This window comes from Copadichromis virginalis, linkage group LG23, assembly GCF_057382275.1.
Source record: "Copadichromis virginalis isolate Kocher_CV1m ecotype Utaka linkage group LG23, C_Virginalis_male_GT1.1, whole genome shotgun sequence".
Classification (NCBI taxonomy): Eukaryota; Metazoa; Chordata; class Actinopteri; order Cichliformes; family Cichlidae; genus Copadichromis; species Copadichromis virginalis.
In genome coordinates, this window is record NC_140639.1 from 22,793,834 (window position 1) to 22,817,921 (window position 24,088).

General features: G+C 41.1%; 1 protein-coding gene and 1 pseudogene across 1 annotated transcript; one reads left to right on the top strand and one right to left on the bottom strand.

Moving 5' to 3' along the window:
• Positions 1-4,455: 4,455 nt before the first annotated feature.
• LOC146680903 (macrophage mannose receptor 1-like) lies at positions 4,456-9,988 on the top strand (annotated as a pseudogene).
• Positions 9,989-21,565: 11,577 nt separating this feature from the next.
• LOC146680904 (zinc finger BED domain-containing protein 4-like) lies at positions 21,566-22,663 on the bottom strand. Its single transcript, XM_085449074.1, has 2 exons — positions 22,545-22,663; positions 21,566-22,179 (listed from the first exon to the last, which is right to left on the bottom strand). Exons 1-2 carry the CDS (start codon positions 22,646-22,648, stop codon positions 21,663-21,665), a joined length of 621 nt encoding a protein of 206 aa, XP_085305200.1. The 5' UTR covers positions 22,649-22,663; the 3' UTR covers positions 21,566-21,662.
• Between the last annotated feature and the right edge of the window lie 1,425 nt (positions 22,664-24,088).

The following is a 24,088-nucleotide window of genomic DNA, read 5'->3' on the forward strand; positions in this document are numbered from 1 at the left end:
CTGCCAGGGGAAACCCCAGCGACACTAGGCGCCGGTGACACTGAAGCTGGGATGTTGAAGTTCTTGGTGAGCGTATCAGTGTCTCTTAGCATGGATGAGGGAAAGGTGGAGATGTCTCTGTCCTGTGGTAGAATGGGCTGTGTGTGAGAGTCTTTGTTAGGGTGTGATGGTAGAGTGGGGATGTGGTCAGCTGGCATAGCCAGGTGTCTGTCAGGATGTGTGGGGTCAGTGTGGGGTGAAGTGGGGCACTCCTGCTGCTGGTTAGGAATGTCTTCCATCTCAAGCGGCACGGCGAGATGATCTCCAGCCCCTCCGACGTCCGTTGACAGCAGGTCACTCACGATGTCGTCGAGGAGCAAGAGCTGGGCCATACCTTCATCCTCCAACGCTCTCAACTTTTCACCTCTGATGTACCCAACGATCAGGTCATACACTTCTGGTTCACTTAAGCCATCAACATTTCGAGTCATACTGCCATCCTCCACTGAAGAAACAACTGTGCGCAGCTGGCTCACACTCAAATCACAAAGTCTTTTCTGGATCTTTACTATCAACAACCGCCGTGGGGTAACAGTGGCCATCTTGACGTTTTGACTGTGACCTGGGCTCCCTGGATGACGCACTCAATGCAGCCTTCCCTGAGACTTTGGACACCAGTTCTGGTCGTTTGGCACACACGTCACCACTAGACGATCTCGGACGAGCCCCCAGTTGTTACCGGCACCAGACCTAGGGGAATCTGGACCGGCAGCAAGCGGCACACAGGCTAGAGAGCACTGCGTAGCCAAATATGAGCAGACTGTGGATTAATAGAGAGGACACCCAAGTTAGCGTCTTGCTCAGGCTGGAGCTCATTTATTTCTGAGCTGCGCATGTGCAAAGCCTATAGCTAGAGTCTCTCTGGTAGTTCCACAGCAGTGCAAGAGCACCATCTACTGGCATAATGAAATATAACCATGGTCTGGCAACACATAACAATGTCAAAATAAGTCACAATAATAAACAAAAAATAAGGGGGTAATTGGTTTTCTTACAAAAATAAACATGTAGCTTTTTCAACCTGCTACAGAAGCACCATAACAACCTGGCCAGCGTGGCATCACAGACTGAGATGATGCTGATCCAGAAAGAGCTAAAGAAACACATTACCACTGAGCACATCTGGATCGGATTGCATTTCCTGGCTGGGAACTGGCTGTGGGTAGACGGACAGGAGATGGGCTACAAGGCCTGGAGTGAAGGCAGAAAACCATCATGTCCACATGTGTGCAGCCGTACAGGTGACAAGAAGTAATAATGTTTGGGAGGCTCGTGACTGTGAAGAGAGACTCAGTTTTATTTGCTACTGAGCTTAGTAGTGAGTTTTGATTTCCAGGCTAATACCTGATTGATATCTTTGATGTGCATTTGTTTTATTTCTGTCTTGTTAGAAGATTGACCTTTTGAAAGTGAAAAATAGCAAACATATTTAAATACAACTGCAGTTTTTTTCCCAAGGCTATTCTTGCACATCTTATCTAAGTTTTCATTCTTGAAAAGTAACTTAGATAGGATTTTACCTCAGAGTGATGTAGGTTTCATATGTTAATAAAACCCTCTCTGCAGGCCGCGTGAAAATGTACCTGTAGTGTCTGCTGTGTTATTCTCACCAGTGCTTTGAAAGGTGAGGCTGTTTGCAAAACTATTTGCCTTGCTGTTCTCACATTGCTTGTAGCTCTGCATGGGACTGTAAGGTACTATATTACCATTTCATATTTAGCTAATTCACTGTGTGACATACACCGCTGCATTTATGCCATAAGCAGAAATGATAAAGCTTTGCTTCTTCATTTGTAAATTGCTGATAACACTGTACTGCAATTTCATTAAAAACTTCAAGATGTCTTATGTTGTATTCTAATATAAATTTTGAACCAATGTGTGACCAATAGTCTTAAATGCTTTTTCACATCTTGTGTTACTGTATTCATTAACATATTGCTATCATTCTTTTATTTGAATTCAAGCTAAACAATTATTTATAAGTTGTTTTTTCATTACACCCTGCTCCGGGGCCCAGCCCTGGAGCAGGGTGCCGCCGGTGCATCGAGCCACCTGGGGGGCTCTTCAACTGGTGGGGAAGATTGTCACATCTTGCAGGAGCTTTCCTCTCCTCAGGGGCTCTCTCTGCAGGAGGGGGAGATACAGGAGAGGTGGAGGAAGATCTCAGCCTGGGTGTTTATTGTCTTATGTAGTCTGGAAGATGAGTGGATGGTGGGGTGGGTGCAGTTTTCTCTGACTGGAGGAAAGAAGGGGAGAAAGAAAGAGGGAAAGAGAAACGGCTGAGAAGAGGGACGGGGGAGAAGGGCAAAAGACAAAAACCAACAGAATGAGCAGAAAAAAAAAGAAAAAAAAAAGCAAATATCAATCACCTGGATCACCTGCTGAGAAAGAAAAAAGAAAACAAGCAGAAGAGAACAAGAGTAATAGAATAAACAACATCACAATGATATATGGGAATATGACAGTAAATACTAAATATTAAACATTATTGTGCAGCACATAAGATCGACAGAACACAGTGTGCTTTGAGGTAGGAGCCAAAAAGGGTGTAGTTTGTGGGTGTGATCACCCGTGTGTACACCTGTGAGCATGGACGCGCTTGTATTTTTGGTTTTTTTAAAAGGTTCCTTCATGTAATGATCTGCTAGAGGGTGTGTGTGTGTGGGGGGGGGGCACAGCCTCGGACTGGAGCAAATCTTAACGTTCAGCTTGAAATAGTCCAGAACCAGATACCCTGAAGTGACCAAACTCATCCATTAAGTCTAAGACTGCCTAATTGGGTTCTTCATTGGTTTCTTATAACTCATTTTACAAACTCAGATGATGTTTTTAGCTATATCAATGCAGAAATTGTCCAGGCAGGTGAGTTAGGGAACCCAGATGCGGACCTCTTGCTTAAGTTGAACAGTGCTTTTATTTACAGTGAAGAAAAACCAGTCAACAGTTATCCACAGTTCAAATCCTTTTAGTGATCCTCTCCCCTTTTTCCTCTGTGATGCGTGGCAGTGCGTCAGTGTCCACAAACTCCCGAAACTCCGTAAAGTCTCTCCTTCCTCCTCCTGGGAGCAGGCAAAAACAAACACGATTAGCTTCCCTCCGCTAGCTACCGAGCTTGGTGCAATACTCCAGCGATGTCTGCCGCTCAGCCACACCATTAAATAGTCCTGCCAACGATGGTGGATGATGGCAGCAGCTGGCGAGGAATCGGGCTGTATCCCAATTCAGGGTCTGCAACCTTAAAGTACGCATTTCAAGGCCGATTACGTCACAGCGGCGCGCCGAAGGCTGTCCCAATTCAAAGGCTGCTCGAAATGCGGCCCTGAAATGCATCCTTCATTTCCCTGAATTTTAAGGCTGTGGCAGTGTAGACTTCGTGGTCCCATATATCCCACAATTCATAGCGCGGAAGTCGGTGTGGATAATTCTGCCGCAGACGGCAGAAGCGGAGCAGCCGAAGAGTAAACTGTGAAAAGTAAGTACTGAATATTATGTCACTTATTTATGTGCAAATGTTTAATAACGAAGAACATTAAAACATTACTGTTGGCCACATGTCGGCAAAGTTATGTAACATTAGTGACGTTTGTACTAACTTGGTTTTAAAGCCTTTACTTCAAAATATACGCCGTTTAATAGCTGAGCTTAATCTTACAGAGAATGATCAAAGCTCATGTAGAAACAAACAAACAAATGAACATAAGATTTTCTCTTTCATTTCTGTCAAACAAAGCTGTATGAAACGTTTCCAGCTGTTAGTATCATGGTTGCTAGGCAACCTGGGCAGCGCAACAGAGGCTAGACCGTCCCATTTCGCAAGCCTCGCACTTCCGGCCTTAGTGGTCTTTGAGTACGCGGCCCTTGAGGATCGTTGAGGCTGCGTACTTTAAGGCTGCCTGAATTGGGATACAGCCTCGGTCTCAGGTGAGGCAGCTCAGAGCGGCAGCGCTTCTGGGTTGGAGGTCTCTCGTTGCCACGCGACCTCGTAACAATCGCAGCAGAGTCAAGAAAAACAGCGAGAGAGAGGAGAACACACACACACACACACAGGCAGGTCGACCGGTCGGGGCACCGTCCGACCCTGACAGAAATGCAGATTTGAAAAATGTTTACAAATAGAAGCAGGATATGTAATATGAATTAAAATGAGCCTGTTGAATTTCTGATAATTATGTATTGATAATTGTATTTATGAACTCCAGTCAAGAGGACAATATAAACATGAATTGACCTAAATCAAAATACATATGAGCAGCACCTGCGATTTCTTCCATGGGTCATGAATACCGCAGGTTCAGTGAATTAAGAGCCGCCCCAATGCAAATGTTTTCTGAGAAATTCAAAAGGCTCACAGCTTTAACAAGCATCATCAGACCTCTTTTTTTTTTCAGCAAAATTCTGTAAAACAAGTTAAGGATGGATCTGCTCTTCATGTGCATCCTGTTTCTGCTGAGTTTATCTGTAATGTTTACCAAGTAATTTTACATTGAACGGCCAAAAAATTGGCAGCTTGCTCTGACACACTGTTGGCAGCAATACACAGACCTGGCTCCTGTCAGTAATGAACATGATAATCTCAAACTTGAGCAGCTCTCTGGTAGTATCAATAGATGTATCTGGATAGGACTGAAGAGAAATTCCTCAGATAGAGAAAAATGGCTTTGGTCAGGAGGTGGAGTGGCTACCATGTTTTTCTGGGCACCAGGTAAACCTAACAACTGTCACAGTGTTGAAGACAGTGGCTGTGTGTGGATAAACAGGTGGAATGATGCAAACCCACAGAATATCAACACATTCTTCTGCTACCGTGCAATAGTGGTGGAGGAGGAACTGACTTGGGAGGAAGCTCTGGATTACTGCAGGGAGCACCATGATGACCTGGCAAGTGTGGCGTCTGAGACTGAAATGCTGCTGATCCAGAGAGAACTGAAGAAACATAACACCACTGAACTCAGCTGGATTAGCTTGTGTTTCTTGCCTGGGGACTGGCTATTGGTAGATGGGCAGGAGATGGGCTATGAGGCCTGGTGTGAGGTGAGGGGAACCAACATGTCCACACTCAAAGATGAAGTGTGCAGCCATACAAGTCACAGAAGGGACTGCATGTTTGGGAGGCTCGTGATTGTGAAGAGAGATTACAGTTTGAATTTACTTTATAAAATTCATTTGAATTATTTATTAAGGTTGGTATAGATGGTGTTTGTTCATTGTCACCTTTGATATTATTGATATTTTGCTCTTTGATGTGCAATTTTTTGGTTTCTTTATTGACAAATTTCCTTGAATCTTGGAAGCACTGGGTTTCACCACTTCATATGTGTGTTTAACTGTGTAACCTGAAGTTAGTAAATTAAACTCCAGATTTTTTGTTGTTCACAGTGATGTTTCTCACATTTTGAGACTACTCTCATATTTGCATGCAGAGTGAATCCACACATATTGCAGTGTGCAGAGTGTAGGAATGTTTAGCTTATTTTAGAGTTTAGGAATGTGTTAGATAGGATATAGAATTGTGAGACACTGACACTGCCCTGGATATAAATAAAGACCTGACTGTGTCATGAACTTAGGAGTAGATTTTAGGAGACCCTCCCCCAGTTGAACTGTGTAAGACAAAGAGGAGTTAATGCTGAGTGGAAATTCCTCAGGGCATGCCTGGGTGGGAGTCTCAAAGTTTGTAACTAAATAACTTTGGTTTGGAAGGGAGATGGACTTTTATGACCCTCAGGAAGGCACGTACATAGAGATATACGCACATAGTGTTTTAACTGTTACGCACACACATCCACACGCACACTCACTCATGTGCACTTACATAGACATACGGGTACGTGCACACACAGGCATTTACGTGCTTGTGCACATAGCCACAGACACAGAGTTTGCAGCTCACCATGGGAGGTTTTATGATGAGGTCGCTCCTACAAAACTGTGTTTCACAGACAAAGGAGTGAAGATTTTGCAGAGGGGCACTGGCCTGGCAAGTCTTCCCTTCTAGAAGAATGCATGCTTAAATGAGGATAAATAAAGATGAGTAAAGATGAATAAAGCTTTTGTGAAAATGACTACTGAGTCCAGTGCCGTCTCTGGATGCTCGAGGAATAAAAAAGAACCGGGGCAAAACTGATTTCTCAACATGAGCTGTCTGGCATTCTACTGACTTTTTGCATGGATTGTTGATGAGGTTTGACGACAGAGATATATACTATATCTATGAGGAACATCCTTGTTTGTGTTGACAAAAAGATGTACAAATACAGCCAGGAACTCCAGATATTAAAATATCATTGTTAGGGTTTGTATTGTTGATTGTCATTTATGTTTAGAAATATTTAACCATATATGCTTAGAGGTGTATAATCAATTGTGTAGTGATAGGATGTGTGATCTTTAGCAGGCTGCAAAGGCTTGGTGTGCATCCTGGGAGCATGGGAAGAGGTCGTACCTTGTCTTATTGTTTTATGGTAGGATAAACGTGGCTATATCTGTTTTAGGCTAAGTGCCTTTTGTTTAGATGAACTGTTGGACTTCCAGACCAGCAGGTTTATTCATGTAACCTCAATAAAAGATCAGTGTTACGGGGAGCGGACGAGAGCAACTGGGGTCAAGCGAAGGAACGGCGTTTGTCCGGTTCTCTCCCGTGCACGAGAAACATGAAGAACTTTGCCTACTCGTGTCTTGCTTGCTGTGTAATTATATTGTCTTCAACGTTGCAGCGAATAGGTTCAAGCTACAAACCTAACAATCATCACCACCTTTAGATTTTGATAAAATGTGACATGTTATCAAATGTGACAATTTGACAAGAATTGGCTTAGCAGAAGTGGCAAAAGTCCTGTTTTATTTTTTTTAAATTTCTTTTATGTATTTTTTTTTAAGACGTACAGGAACATATGGTTTTTACTCCAGTAAAAGTGAAAAAAATACAGGCTTTGAAATGTACAAAGGTAACTGAACCTTGTGCTATATTAATATAATAATAAAATTATATTAGTAGAATAGAATATAAAAATTATTCTAATTAATATTCTAATTCTAACAAATTAACTTAGTTTGAATCGTTTATGTGGGACACAAGCAGTGAAAGAGAATTAAAAAACAAAATTGTGTTGCTTACATTGTAGTGGGTGACTTTGTGTCATGGTCCGTGGCCCTGTGTCTGAGGAGTGTGTGGGATGCCCTGGTGGCCACACCCCTGGGCTGGGTCATCACCATCACACCTGCATCCCATGGATACCTGGAGCACTATTTAACCCTGCGCTGACGGATGCTCCAAGCCAGTCCGTTAGTCACCCCTCCGTGGTAACTAGGCTCCTCGCAAAAAGCTTTGTATATATGCGTTACGTGAACTACGTTAATTCTGCCTTCGTGTGCCTAGGTTACGATCTGGCATCTGTATCTGCCACCTGCCTGTCCTCCAGCCTGCTCGGATCACTAAGTGTGTCATCTGACCTCATCCCTGCCTCCTCGGATTCGCTAGCCACAGACACACTTTCCCCCTTCCGAGTCCCACGGTCCCACTCTGATCGTAAGCCACTTACTAAAGCCCTGTTCTGTTGTGTCTCTCTAGTAATTTTCTCCCCTTTGTGTTGCAGCCTCCCACGGTCCCGATTACGGCTTCCCTGTGTCGTTTGTCTTCTTGGTTTTCTTCAGTTCCACATTTTCGCTTCCTTGGTTTTTCCGGGTCACCCTTTGTTAAAACAATAAAGACTGTTCTTGCTCGCATTAGGTGCATTGAGTCTGCTCTTGGATCCCGCTTGTGTGCATGCACTGCGGTTCATGACACTTTGCCTCCACACCTAAACAGTAGAATGAGAATAGAGAGGTTACAGTGGAATTCAGCTCGTCATAAAACACTAAGATCTGTATCGTGTCTCAGCACAAGAAAAATAATCACAACTGACAAAAATTTATAATGTGAGCTTCAGTAGGTTTTCTTAGTGAACATGATGTGATCAGCTGACCTGTTTCTCCTTGTGGATTTACATCCCCTACACTGAAACTATGCTGTGTATACTGCCTTTATATAGAAAGTATATAGTTGGCATAAAATTGTAATTCAGTAAATTAATCTAAGCATCAACAGCTTAAATGCAAACTCATCTCTGCTACACTTCTGATGTAACCTTACTCTGACCATGAGCACCAGAGCTTCTTTTCTGTTCTTTTGAAATGCAGCAGCTGGACCTTTAGCTAGCAACACACTGTGCAACAAACTGCACACAAACAGTTTGTGTGTTTGCTGATGTCTGTTGAGCTGATAGAAAAGTTGCATTGGAAATTACCTGCCACAACATGTTCCTCCTTTTATGCTTGCTCTTATTCAGTAGGGCTAGCTAGATGCTGAAGTTCTGCAGCCACAACTCAGGGACACCTGCAGTTGTTTTGGTGTTGTAGCAAAACAATAAAAAAAAAACCACTGTCCCACTTTAACCCTTGTGTGGTGTTCATATTTTTGTTACTCAGCCAGTGTTCATGGGTCTGGTGGACCCGCTAGAGTTTTGGCTTTCCAAATTAACTCTATCAAACAATTTTATGTTAAATTACTCAACAGATGTTTACTTCATCCCAATTACAAGCCATATGAACAGCAAACATGGTTAATTTTTTCCCTTTACCTTTGTTAGATCACATTTATGAATTAATGTGCTTCTCGTTTTTTTTTTTTTTTTTATAAAATGTTATAAAAAAATAAATCAGTTATAATCAAGTGAAGTGAGTGGAAAGACACAACACATTTACACGTGAAGCAACATGTTTCACAACTAAATGACATCAGCTGCTCATCAATGGTGACATTAGGCCCAGGGTTGTAAAACAGGGGGAGGTGGTGCACCCACTTATCCCACACTGTCCTGATGGCAGCTAGCTTGTCTCTCTGCCGTTGAGCTGGTCTGTCATCTCGGTTATCAAAACGGATAATCCTGGAAATTTTGTTGAAGTTTTCCAGAGACATTGATGCACGGAAAGGTTCGTGCCGGTTTCTGCATCCCACAAGATTCTGTGGATTCCCCTTTGGACCTGAAAACTCCTGCAAGGATAAGAACCCCAAAGTAGGCCTGTAGATCAATTTGGTCCATCTCCTTCCACCTCTCTCCAAAAACACACCTTCATTCTAGATTACTGCAAACTAGAGATGGACCGATCCGATATTACGTATCGGTATCGGTTTGCAAACCAGACCAGAATAATTTTCTGGATGGAATCTGGGATGAAAAGCTCAAATGAAGACTTGATGTCCTGCACATGAGTAACTGTCAGCCGTGTTGGCCTTGGCTTATCACAGTAACAGCTCTGTAGGGTGGCTCATTTCTTGGGCAAGAAGACCATTCAATTTCACCAGTTATTGACATCCATATTTCTTCACTTGCTGTCTGGTGGGCTTGTTCTGGTCCTGGAGCTGGCTGCTGATGGGGTACTCGTCTTCGTTTTGTTACTAAATGGTGCTCAACCTCATCCTCTTCTTCAAAGTCACTGTCAGACTCTGAATTTTCAGAAATGTGAAATATTCTGAAACCTCTTTGTCAACATCATCATCATTCTGCTACCGCGCAGTAGTAGTGGAGGAGCAAAAGACTTGGGAGGAAGCTCTAGAGTACTGCAGGGAGCACCACGATGACCTGGCCAGTGTGGCATCTGAGACCGAGATGCTGCTTATCCAGAGAGAACTGAAAAAACATAATCCCGCTGAACATGTCTGGATTGGTTTGCATTTCTTCTCTCTGGTTGGACAGGCAGGCTGGCTGTGGGTGGATAGGCAGGAGATGGACTACGAGGCCTGGGATGAAGGGGGGAAACCAGCATGTCCTGATCCCAGGATGGAGTGTGCAGCCATACAGGTGACAGAAGGGACTGAGGGTGTTTGGGGGGCTCATGACTGTGAAGAGAAACTTAATTTTGTTTGCTACTGAGGAAATATGCTTTGCAAAATCAATTTTAAATATTCATTTTTGTTACTATAGTTGCTTGGTAGTGTCCTTTGTTCATTGTTCATTTTGCTCCTTGATGTGAATTTCTTGACAGAAGTCTGGTAGCATTGGAGTTCAACTCTGTAAAATGAAATAATAACAATATTTTTTTTAATGTGATGCCGTTTGAGATTATCCTTTTGTTTGCATGCAGAGTGAACCCACACAATTTGCAGTGACCATAGTTGTGTGAAACTCTGCTTCTCAAAGAGATTGAATTCCTCCGGCTCTACTTTATCCAAAAGTAAAATAAAAAAAACTGGATGTTAAATAATACAGAGGTTTAAAACAACGCGTTAACGAGCTAACCGTGCTAACACGTTGACGCTGTGCAGCCCCACGCACGTGGCGATCCACGATAACTTGCTAACGGAGATTGTCCTCATTAATGCGGTTATGGCGCTAATGTCATGCTGACAGCACTAATAATTATATGTATAGCTAGGTATGTAGTCTATTCAATCTGACTTATCAATATGATGAATGAGCAATGTACTCTAATCAATTAAATTCTTTTAATGCCTATATTTTTTTGGCATGATTCACCTTTGACCCTGGCAAACTTCCATTTTTTATCTACTGCAGAATATTTTTAAGGGGTTATCTGCTTTAAAAAGCCAGGCCTGGAAAATCTCAGTCATGTTTTTCTGTGTTTTATCCTCAGCTACTTTGACATAAAAGGATCTGCTGTGATGCTTGCACATCTGGCAAAGTGTCAGCTTTGTTTATAAAATATGTAATGATAAATGATCAGAATTATTATATTTCTGACTGTCTGAGTCAAAATTGAATCGAAATTGAATTGAGAATCGAATCGAATCTGGACCATCGGAATCAAATCAGTTATAGAAATAAGTGACAATATCTAGCCCTATTTATAATGTCTGTTTAAATGCTTGTCTGTGATTATTTTCATGTTGCCTCGAAATACAATATCTCCCTCTGCTGTTACATAAAACTTCTGCATGTGTGTACATGGAGAAGTAAAGTGTAAAATGGACACTCACTTGTCTATTACATATTTTGCAGTGATTCTCGGGTTAACTAAGTGAGACATACAGAAAAATATATTAACATGTGGTGGATTTAATGGATGATCATGTTAAAGTACAACATAGAAAAGAAGATAATGTAATCATTGTAATGAATGACTGAAGTTTGCTTCAAACCATTTGAATAAAGGTTACACAGAGAGAGAGCGCAGAAGGGTGAGGCTTAGTATAGAAATACACAGTCAAATCATACAGTGTGGACATCAAGGAGGGGAGGAGAGAGAAGAAAAAGAACGATACAAACACCATGCCAACAAAATGAGTTGTTCTTCCTCTAGTTTTCTGTGATGGGCAGAGAACTTCAGAAGATCTAGCCTTGGGAGTTCATTGTGGGAAATTACAGCAAAAATGCCAGAGGATAAACCACCGCTGAAAAATTATAATTATAATGGAATACTGATAATAACATCCGTGCATATGCATGTACACACCTGTGCATTCATACATGTGTATGCCAAAATAAAAATAAATAAATGGGTATGCATCTGTGTATAGTTAAAAAATTAATTAAATCAGATAATCAAATGCCAATATTAGTAAACAAAACTGGAAGAAATTTGCTGAAGGAAGGATAGAAAAAAATAAATACATCACAAAAGGATGAAAGAAAAGAAAAGAAAAGGGAAGGTGCAGCTCATAGAACACAAAAGAGCTGCTAGAGGTAGCACTGTCAGAAATGATAGTCCTATGTGTTTGCTGACTTCTAACATTTGGCACCATCTTTATTTTCTTTAGACTGTGATCAGCTAGCTATGAGTTGCCCCCAGGCTTTATCACAACCACCAGATTCTGGGAAGAGAGTCTATTTACTGTATTAGTGATGGGATTTCCGGCTCTTTTTAGAGAACCGTCTCTTTCGGCTCCCAACCGGCTCTTCAGGTCGTTTTGTTGCTTTAATTAATTTATTATTAACAACAATATAAAATTATGCACAAAAGGAATTACTAATGTAAAAAACAAACAAACAGTGGTTTTATTTATAAATGTTTATATATAAATATATATGGTGGCCCCTAGAGAGAAAGCACGTACAAACTCCAAAACACCTTTCTAGAGTTAACTGAACTTCCAAAGCAGAGCTACCTAGATCACTTAAATTACACAATTAAAAGCATATGTGTATTGTTCGTGTATTTATACACAAACACTCGTATATATTCAAATAATTAAAAAAAATGTTCATTTACCTGGTACCACCACACATCAAATCTGGTACTTCCTGGCTTGTGTAGCCACTAAGTAACAAAAGCTCAACACTGCCCCTAGCATCTTGGAGCACTTCTGTTGCGTTTTGTATGTGTTTTGGAGTTTGTACGTGCTTCTGAGTTTTTACGTGCTTTGTCTCTAGGGGCCACCGTAAATATACTGTTATTTATTCACTCCACATAAAAAGTAATAAATCAATCATATAATACAAAAAACAACTATTTACATTTCATCTTTTAGCTAATTACATTTTCAGCTTTTTCCTTCTAAACAAATTTAAAGTGAAACAACACAAAACACTACAAACGACAACACAATTAAATATAAATTAAAATATGAAAACAAAAAAGATGCACATTCTCTTTCCCTCCCGCTCTGTTCCTGTGCTACTGCGAGTGTAACTACCGCCCCTCCACCCAGCGCAAGCACAAGGCTTGCGTGCGGAGTGAAGTGGAAAAAAAAGTGCAAGAGAGAGGGTGAAAGAAAGGGAAAAAAAAAACACGGCTCCCAATAGGTAGCCGGCTCGTGTCGTTCACTTCAAAGATCCGGCTCTAAGAGCCATTTCGTTCACGACCGACACATCGCTATACCGTATTTTCCAGACTATAAGGCAGGCACGTGCGGGGGGGTGGCTAGAGGGGCTTGAGCACACGCCCCTTTCCTGACGGGTGCCCAAAGTGCCCTTTTGTTGAGGCAACTTTAAAAAAAAATTATTATTATTTTTTTTAATGTGTGTGCATGCGGAGTCCTGTCTGTGCCCCTCAACAATAATATTTAACTATTAATCACAGTTTTGCTAAATGAAAGGATCTGGCTTGCATCAGTCACATGATCACATTTAACCAATGATCGCCCTTGACAGCAGAACGCGCTGGTTACGAGCCGGGAACGAGCTCACAAAGAGCACGCGCATTTGTTGCGGTCCGGAGCTGTAGGAGAAACACAAGTTAATTCAGAGACACAGACTGATGCGACAAAACCAGTAAGTAGGTGTACAGCGTACACTGTAGTGTGTAGTACCCAGGAATATTAGCTTATTATGTACACGTTGGTAAGTTGTCTTGTTGCAACTGACGAACTGAAACAAATGAGCGTACTGTGTGTGCAACAGTGTGACAAACATTACCTGTCCTTTTATTAACTGCACATGTAGTGCTGGTCATAGCTGCTGGCTACCTGTGTAAGGCTGTCATGGGTCTGTAGCTCTGTCACCGTTTTAGGGAACATATTTAGTTTTAAGGTAAGTTTCCGGGCTTTTCCTGCCTTTCTGGAGGGATTATATTTCACTAAAAAATGATCTAATATGCATGTCCACATAATTATGCATTATTATAATTATAATATTTTAAAAAAAAAACACGCTGTATTTTAAAGAACATACATTAAGCGGTAAATGGCCTGTATTTGTATAGCGCTTTACTAGTCCCTAAGGACCCCAAAGCGCTTTACACATCCAGTCATCCACCCATTCATACACAGGTGATGTATGTATTAATGCACTTTATAATACGGTGCACCTTATGTATGAAAACAGACCTGTTCATCGACAGTGCACCTTATAATCCAGTGTGCTTTATGGTCTGAAAAAACCGGTAAATGGCAGCCAGATTACTCTCTTCTTAGTACAGAAAACACTGGACCGTGGAGTTACATAGTTGGTAGTTTTCTGCTCTCTCTCATTGTCAGAGGAGTCTTGCTGGAGATGGGAACATTCTGAAGAAGTCCTCAATCCTGTTGACATGCCTTCTTCAATGGAAGCTGAGTCTAGGGAAAGTGGCAGCAGAGAGAGAGATATCTGTTCTCTAGTCAAAGTCAAAGTCAACTTTATTTGTCAATTCTGCCACATGTACAGGACATACAGAGAATAGAAATTTCGTTACTCTCAAACCCTAGATGAAATAGCAATGAACATTTAAATATAAGAGAGTGATTAAAAAATGCATATAAAATAATTTAAAAGTAAAAATTTAAATAAATACAATACAAATTAACAAGAAAGCTATACAATATACAATATACAGTATTCAGGTAAGGGTAAATGACAATGAGTGTAAACCAGGCAGAGTAGTGCAAATAGGCAAATAGTGCAAATGGAGATTTAGTAATGTACAGTAAGAGATAGTATAACAACAAAGTCTTATGAGGTAGTGGCAGTCCAATGCTCCACAAAGTGACTGGTAACTGGTGCAGGCCAGTGAGTGAGTCAGAGTGTGTGTGTGTGTGTGTGTGTGTGTGTGTGTGTGTGTGTGTGTGTGTGTGTGTGTGTGTGTGTGTGTGTGACAGAGTTCAGTGAGACCATGGAGGAGCGCTGACCCTATGACCTGAACCTGTTAAGGAGCAGACAATGGATATGAGAAGAGGGTTTGTTAGTTTCTCTCTCTGACCACTGCAGGGTGCTGATCACTCACTTATATTTTCATGTTTTTGTTTTCACTTCCTTTTAACATCAGCAGAGTGGGTGATTTGCATTTTGCATTGCCTCGAGACACCAGTTGCATCTCTTCCTTATATCTAAACTCCAGCCAGTAAACATTTAATTGAGTGGAAGGTGAAGGCATATCTACACAAATTTTTTAACAAGTATACATGGATTTTATATTGCTGTCATATTCCTATTGACGAACACAGGAACTACCCAAAATTACAAAAATACAGAATAAAATTTCTTTTAAGTCCAGTTCTGTGGTTGTAAATGGCCCTGCCTGCCTTTCTTTTAGTTAACATGGAACTTTTATAAGTTAGGAATGATAATAAGATAGGAAACAATTAAAATAACAAATTAAAATTTTCGCAAGTGCAAAATTTGTTTTTCTGTGCTGAAATATTAAAACAGTCTCTAAGGAGTGCAGCACAGGAACAAAATGTTAATTTGGGGGGAAATTTCTAACAAAACTGTTCTGGTCTTTGACGTGTGTGTTCACATTGGAATCAACTGTGTGAAGTGCAGACCACTAACCATAATAGAGACCCATGGTGCTTCTTGTCATGACATGTTTCTGTAGGAAATTTGTTTGCATTCCACTTGACCCACTCTAGATTCATGCTACCAGACACTTACTACTGTCAAATGTTTTCTAAGCCAGTGTATCATTTAAGGTTTCGCAGAAGCCATTTCTCTCTCCTGTGGTGGTGGTTCTGCCTCACAGGAAATACAAGAATGTTGTCCCCACTGACTGAAATCACGGGCTGTTCTGTCTGCTGCAGGCATGCTAGTTTACTTGACATTTTCTATGGTGCTTCATTGTAGTATCTTGTTTTTCTTTTCAACGCTCCACATCTGCTTTGATGGCATATCTTTAATGAATGCACTATGAGGCCAGCTTCTATAATATTAGGGGATCAATCTGGGGCTTTAAAGCACGTTTGTAGCACTTGCATTTGCGAGCCCAACTGGATCATTGACCATAGGGTAAATCCTTGGGCAGTTTGCCATCAAGCATCATGACCACAACACAGCTGAGCAGTCAGGGCCATTGGGTACACTGTTGGCTTTCCTACACAGGACAAAACTTCAGTGTTAGAGAGCTTGTCTTTCCAAGTGACTGAAAACAAATGATGCTGCTGCATTTGGTCAAACTGCCCAAGCTTCTGGTATGAGCACTGTCCGAATTCGAAAATGTTGAGCAATGGAACAAACAAACAGAGGCCCAGAAGAGTGCAGTCAAACAATGATTTATTGAGTACATGCGTGGGAAGATGTATACTGCAACACCAGCATCGATCTTCACCGAACAGCTCAATTGAGAATGGTTTTATTCATGTCAGGGTTCAACCCCTTCTGCGTCACAAATGAACATAATATGCATCAGTTACAGTAACTAATCAATTAATCGACTCTTTTAATGAGCAGAACATGCAAATGTGTATACAATGATTATAGCTGCACCTGTAATAAAAAGGTTAATATGATACCAGTAGCTTTAATAAACTGTTTAATGCAATGTTAATGATAAAGAATATATGGTAGCAGTAAAATAATTTCTGTATCTCCACAGCACCATGTCACAAAACCCTATATGAGAAATAATATGAACACAGCTCTGTAAACCTTGCACTTCAGTAGACACTTGGTAGTTGAATATTTTATGATCGGACAGGATCTGAAGCAAACCAGAAGCAAAGCAATATTTCCTGACATGAAACTTGGTTTCCGGATCAATGGAGGTGATAGATGTATTTGTGCTTTCTAACTAGCAAAACAGCATTAAGTTGAGTGTTAGAAATACAGATGACTGGATCTCCGTACAGGAAGTGAGATGATGGCTGGTATAACCAAAGTGTTTTTGCTGCCCTAGTAAAACAGCTGGTGACCTTCTGCAGTTCATAGAAAGAACAGCAAGAGCACAATAATCTTCAAACTGTACTTCATGGGTTACTATTTCCCTGATTGTGGTACTTGAGCTGATTCTTACAAGACTGAGAATATTTGATTGTTTTCACAAATGATTTGCATTATTATTATATTCTTTTCTTCTGTTAAAACAAAACATCATGTGTTTATTTATTATTTTTAATTAATTTAGTTTTTAGCTATTTTAGTGTCTTGAGAAAAAAAGAAAAGAAAAAAACTAACGACAAACAAACAATAAAACCCGCCAATATCAAATCTATTGTTATTGTTAAGCCACAGTGTTATTGCTTTTCTGCATTCGTTTATGGCATACAAGTGCTTAGCAATAACACTGTGCCTTTATAATATTTACATTTATGCTAATCACTGATGATGTTTTAAAATGTATTAGTTTGTGTTTACCTGGAAACAAAATAAATAGGTTTCACATTTGTATTTACGTCATCTGTATACAAGTGTGCAGGTAAATAAATTCAGGAACATATTTTCCTTGCTTTCAGTCTTGTGTTTCTGTGTCCATAACACTTTGTTTTCGTGTATTTCATTGTTATAAATATTCTATTTCAGAGCTGTGTTCTTCATTGTTTTTAATGAATTAGCACAATCATAACACCAAGTTGACATATCTATCTTTCCATCCATCAGTCTAATGAGATCCGAAATTTATGTCTTGCCCTGGAGATCAGGTTTTTTGATGGGAACTTGACTCGTTATTCTATTGTGTTTAAGTTATTTGCACATTATTCTGATTGCAGAAACAAAGCCATGTTTGTCCTTTGACTTTGTTAAAGCCGGTTATTCTTGTGCCGTGTCTGTAGCTGCTGAGCTGTATACAGAGACTCTTGAGTACCTGAAGTTCTTCCTTTTTTATGTGTTCAAGTGACCTTAGTATCTTAGTAACCAACCTTTTTCATATATGAGCTTGGTTCAGACAATATACTGTAAATTTATTTATATTATTTTGAATATCTATATGATTGTTACATTTTGTTTTTCCTTCTTTTATCAGGTTTCTGTGAAAATATGGCTCATTGAAAAAAGTCCTCATCTAGTAATGCAAAAAATTGAGCCACTCGGTCTGCTGAGACCTGGTTTGGACGAAAGGGTTGTTGTACTTTAAACAAATCAATAATTTGTTTAGCATGCTCTGTTCCAGTAGATTACATCTGTTTACATCTGCTCTGGGTTTCCACTCATCATACCTTGTTTTTAAATCTAGGAGTCCGCCAAAGGTCACCATCAACAAAATCACCGAAGCATGTCAACCTTGTTAAGAGACATTTTTGTGAGTGTTTTTTTTTTTGTAATTATAAATGAAGGTAATTTACTTTGCTTAGAGTCTTTTGTAACTGCAGGCGATGCCATAGGTCATTTGGCATTCACTTCCATATTAACCAGAAAAGCAAGAAAAATGACCTGAATCTAAAAATCTACTTAAAGTAAAATTTCTTGAAGAAACAATTAGGCTAAACATTTAAATAAAATTGTACACTACATTGGAATAGAATGAGTAGAATGAAGCATGCACACGAAGTAATTTTGATTCGTTTATTATGTTTGTTCATGTGGGTCCCACTTTTCTTACTTTCTTTGTTCAGTTGCTTTATTATGAGTCACAGAAAGTGGAGTGTTGCCAAGGCACGTTAAGGCATGTCTGTTTAAATGCAAATACTTAAGAGGAATTGAGGTAGATAAATGATCTTTTTTGCCACCAAAGGATTACAGGGTAAACAAAGCCATGAAACAATTTGACATTCAAATAACACTGGAGGAAGAAAGGTGGGGACAGCTGGTGAATCTAAGGTCACACAAGCCTATCACGTTTCAACATTTACACAAAGTAGGCACATGGGAGTTTTGATTTTGAGTTGTTAAGAAAGAGGGCTTTGTTTTTCTACCCTGTAACACCACCAAGTCATTGTCTGTGAAGCTTCTCAGTCATCCAGGGCATTGTTTCTTCAGTTCAAGGGTCAAGTGGTGGAGAGTCCCAGATTTAAGCCCTGTGGATGTGTAACCTCAAGAGGAACAATGGACCCGCTAATGATCCTCTACCTATTCACACAAGCCAAGGTGTGAAGACGGATGAAGGTGACCTTGAACTGAAGAAGCTTCTTGGATGAGAGGTGAAACGTCTTCAAGCAACTTAAAGAAGTGCAGACACTTTTCTTTCCAAGCTCCTTAGACCACAAGTCATTGGTTCTGATATGTGGATGACACCTGGGTGGAAGTCAAATTTCAGGATGGACCACAATTCACTGATCACATTAACTAGTTAGACAAATACATCATGTCCACCAGGGAGGATAAGGAAAGTGGCAGGTTAGCCTTCTAAGACTGTGAGATTTCCATCAGTAATGGGGGACATTGAAAAATTGATGTGTACCATAAACCTACACATACGGAACAGTATTTAACCTCCTAGGACCTGGCGTCCAAATATGTGGACATCACATTTTGGGTTGTCTAGACCAAAATACGAGATTTTGCTCTACAAGGGCCTGATATCCACTTACGAGGACATTATACTGCCACTGTTCTATTGAAATTTAAAACAATTGTCCTATTTGAATCTCATTTTTCTCATAATCAAAAATCAGGTAAAAAAAAAAATCTGGTAATTCTTTGTTTTTAAATTCATCAGGTCCCAAACAGCCACAAAAGCCAAGAGAAATTAAAAATGCATGCCATGAAAGAGTTCGGGTATTAGGAGGTTAAGGTTTGATCATCTGCTAGAGCACAAACTGGGTGTGATCAGGATGGTACAAAATAGAGCGAACAGGGAAGCAGAAGAACATCACATCAAGAAGGCTCTGAGTAAATGTGGTTATGCCAGCTGGACATTTGTCAAAGCTGGGAAGGCGGCTAAAAAAAGTTCCAGCCGATCCAGGAGAGAAGAACAACTGCTCCCTTAGCGACAAACGTTAGTGATCCCTTATGTGTCAGGTAGAGATGGACCGATCCGATATTACGTATCGGTATCGGTCCGATACTGACCTAAATTACTGGATCGGATATCGGAGAGAAATAAAAAATGTAATCCGATCCGAAGTATCACAGAATCACTTCACAAAACATGCTACTTGGCGTAACCCAGCTCGGCGCATCGGAGCAGTATGTGTCACGTGATAGAGCAACTGTTGTCTGCGAGACCTGTCGGTGGTCTGTTGGAGCATTTGGAGCCTCACTACATGCTTCCTAACCGCGGCATTTCATCTCAGCGAAAACTATCCCAGAGAAGTAAAACAAGTGTGTAAGTTCATCCCCGAATGTTTGCATAGTATTTCCACGTTAAGTTAACAACTGATATATTGAGCCACAGATGGACTGGCCATCGCAGTTCCATATTGAAGTGAAAAGGAAGCGATTTGTCTCGTACTTCAGTTAGAATTAAAAAGTAGACACAAAGCTGGAGTTATTCTGTCTTTGCTGCGCAGTTGCATCTTCTTCTCTCATTCACTCCCCCTCCCTCTCCTGTTATTACTTCAAACATGAAACTGATCAGCTGATCGGCTTTTCTGTCGCAAGTCCCGTCTTTCTTGTTTGTTTATCGCCCACTTTGCGCTAGAAAGAGGAGACCAGCGGATAAACAACAGCAGCACGTTTAAGCTTGATGAGCTGTTACAGACCCAGGTGGGTAACACCACCTGGGTCTGGGTGCAGTTCCCCCCTCCAGGGGCAAGGGTACCTAGACCCGGTTCGTAGAGTACGCTTGGGGAGTGTGATCGTGTGTACAGCGTCTCTTTATGTCTGTCTCCACGTTGGTTGAGTGTGGAGTAAGTGCATATGAGAGCATGAGGGTGGGAATGGATGTTTGTGTCTATATGTCAGGTTGGGTGTCAGACGCCACCTCTCTGGGGACATCTCAGGCCCTCCAAGGTTTGGAGGCCTATCTCCCCCCACCACCACTTCCCCTGCCAGTGGCGGACTCCCTCAGGTGTCGGTGTGTTGGTGGTTCTTTGGGTCTGGGGGTGGGCGTCCGGGTACACACCGGCTCACTCCTTGGCGGCCGCTTATCGGGGCCTGGAGCCTGGGGCTCGCTCGGGCCACTTTGGAGGTGGGGTGCCCCCGGCCTCTCGGCCTGGGGCTCGGTCACTCAGGCACAGCTGGCTGCCGGCGGAGCTCACGGGCGCGTCACTGCAACTCCCCCTGGCTTCTGCTCCGCGGCTGCTGAGTGAGCCCTCATCTGGGACTCTCCTCAGCTCTTACTGGGACAGTGGTGCGGCTGCCCCTCTGTTGGTCTTCCTTGGTCTGTTGTGTTCTGGGGGCCTCTGGATGTCTGGAGTTTTGATCTCCTCCATACCTGCTTCATACCCTGGAGGACGGGGCTGTGGCCCCCCCACACTCCCTAGCAGATCGTTACATGGAGAAACCTTTGGAATGCAAGCATGCTGATCCACACAGGTATGCACACAGGTGTACACACGGGTATTCACAGACGCGGACTTCAGCTTTCTTGGCTGCTGCCTCAAAGCACATTGTGCGCTGTCTATCTTGCGTGCTGCACAATATCGTTTATTATTTAGTATCTACTAGGGATGGCACGATACCACTTTTTTATGTCCGATACCGATACCGATATCATAAATTTGGATATCTGCCGATACCGATATAAATCCGATATATCTATTTTTTAAACTGTTTTTGTATAAGTTCAAAGTCAAATTTAAAAAGACAAAACACTAAAGCTATTCTCTTATACTTGCATGCAAGAAAAAGACTGCACCCAAAATATTGCTCACTTCAACAATGCATATCTCTTTATTTAAACTTTAGCACTGTTTAGCTGTCACCACTATCAAAATATCCATCCTGAAAGTGCGCAACATAATGCAGAACTTTAAATCTCGAAGTATTTAAAGTAACATTCATCAAAATAAAAGTGCAACATTATGCAGAACTTTAAATCTTGAAGTATTTAAAGTAAAATTCAAGTAAATAAAAGTGCAACTTTATACAAATTTCAAAACCCCTTTGGTACTGAAAAAAGGTGCAATTTTAGCAGAGCAAACAACATTCTTGTAATAATGCAGTTGTAACTTTTTTTTTTCACTTTAACATGAGAGGTAGGTTCTTCTTCAGAAAGATCAACATTTCAACCTTCTCAGCTGTCAGCCTGCTTCTCCTTTCATTAATGATAATGGAGGCTGTACTGAAGAGTCTCTCACTCTCAATACTTGTGGTAGGTGCACAGAGAAATTTAGCTGCTGTAGAAACCAGAGTGGGAAATCTAAGTTTGTTGGCTTGCCAGTACAGCAGTGGATTATCTGAGCGTTGAATGGTTGGCTCACTAAGGTAAGTTTGCACTTCAATACGTGCACTTGTCGTGGCTAACTGAGGAACAGGATCTTGAGTGTTTTCCTTCAGGATTTCATCAAAAACACTTTCAAGTCTGCTTTGGCTGGAAGATTCCACCCATGGAGTCTTCTTTGCTGGCTCCAAGACTGCTGATGTCCCCTCTGCTGGCTCTGAGGAGTTTAATGTAGTTCTCAAAAACTCCATCTTCCTCACCTCTGCCATCAAAGCATCCTTAGCTTGTTTTGAGGTTTCTACACTCGTGAAGTACCTGAAATGAAAAAAGTCCAAACTTGAATATTAAACAATCATTAAATTTATCATTAGTAGCATTCAGCAGTGTGATTAAACTATCATTCCTCATTCTTGCTTTTTATTCCATGCCCATTATAAAGACCTCAACATACTTTGCTGTACTACTCTGAATCAGACAATACGTTATAATGCGCAATGGTGGTGTCCTGACTGAATGACAAGTCTATCACAACTAATCTAGAATGTCCTCACCATTTTCTGACACACTCTCTCTAATGCACTATCACTTATACACACACACACACACACACACACACACACACACACACACACACACAACAAGTTGATCTGTTAAAATAACATGAGTGAAGCCTTACATACCTGTCTTTATATCTTGGATCCAGCAGTGTTGCAACTGTGTATAGTGGCTCGGATTCCACGTCTCTGAAGCGTCTGTTAACTGCTTCGAGAAGAGTGCCTTTCATTTTCTTTATTCCATCGTCGGCCTCGTTTTCTCAGGAGAGCACGCGTTTAAGGACGCAGACAATAGGGATGACATCAGATGCAGATGAGGATGATGCGCTTACCTCCTTTGTTAACTCCTCAAAGGGAGCTAGAGCTGTCAGGACCTTTTCCAGTAACCCCCACTGCTGTGCACTAAGTGTGGCAGGCAGATCATACTCTGCAGAATACAGTGGGGCAAAAAAGTATTTAGTCAGCCACCGATTGTGCAAGTTCCCCCACCTAAAATGATGACAGAGGTCAGTAATTTGCACCAGAGGTACACTTCAACTGTGAGAGACAGAATGTGAAAAAAAAAATCCATGAATCCACATGGTAGGATTTGTAAAGAATTTATTCGTAAATCAGGGTGGAAAATAAGTATTTGGTCAATAACAAAAATACAACTCCATACTTTGTAACATAACCTTTGTTGGCAATAACAGAGGTCAAACGTTTACTATAGGTCTTTACCAGGGGCCCGTTCTTCGTACCTCGCTAAGTAGGTTAGCCGGATTAGATTGTTGACGATTTCGCGTGATCCTGGATCGTTCGGTTCCCCGAAGCTCATCCGGGACTTGCTGTCATAGCAACAGAGCCGTAAGCGTAAACCTGCTCGGGAGCAGGTTTACTTTATGTAAACAGGATTAGATCGCGGCCACGCAGGTATGTCCGCGTCATCATACGAAAGCAACAGCGATATTCCACCACTGTTTCACCATAAATAAATAACATCAATGTAACTAAAGACAATGCAGCACTTGATCCATTTATTGATTTCACACAGGTCATTTCCTAAAAAAGGGAAATGTACTATTAACATTCTATTACATGTATGTGATTATTACAGATTTAATTCATATTTCAGAGTAGCAATTGTAAATTACTTCGTGTAATCAAGATGAGAGACCACGGCTTTAAAAGCGAAGGTGGATTTGGGAAGCCTGTCGCAGCCATGTCCTGTCCGTATACGCGAGCCACCCATTGCGGAAGGTGCAAGATTGATAAGGAGAGTCCTCAGAATTCAGCGTATATTGCGGGATAGACAGGATCCTTTAGCTCAGCGCGACAGTGTGCTCATTGAGAGATATCGATTTTCCCGTGAGGATATTATTTACTTAACCAACTTGTTGACGAGGGGGTGCAGGACCACCACCTGTGTTTTTTTCCTCTGCCCTTTTCTTGGTTGCTGTTATAAACAAACAGATTATTCCAGGGTCTCTTTCCAAGAGACTAAAAGCAATATAAGTGATAAATATTACCATTCTGTAGGATATTCTTATATTTCACTTTTACCTGTTCCCATGTTCTAGTGGGTCCTGTCGTGGCTCTAATGTGAAAGAGGATAAAATATAACATATTATAATATAATGTAATATAATATTGGATAATATAGTGTAATATAATAAATCTACCCTACCGCC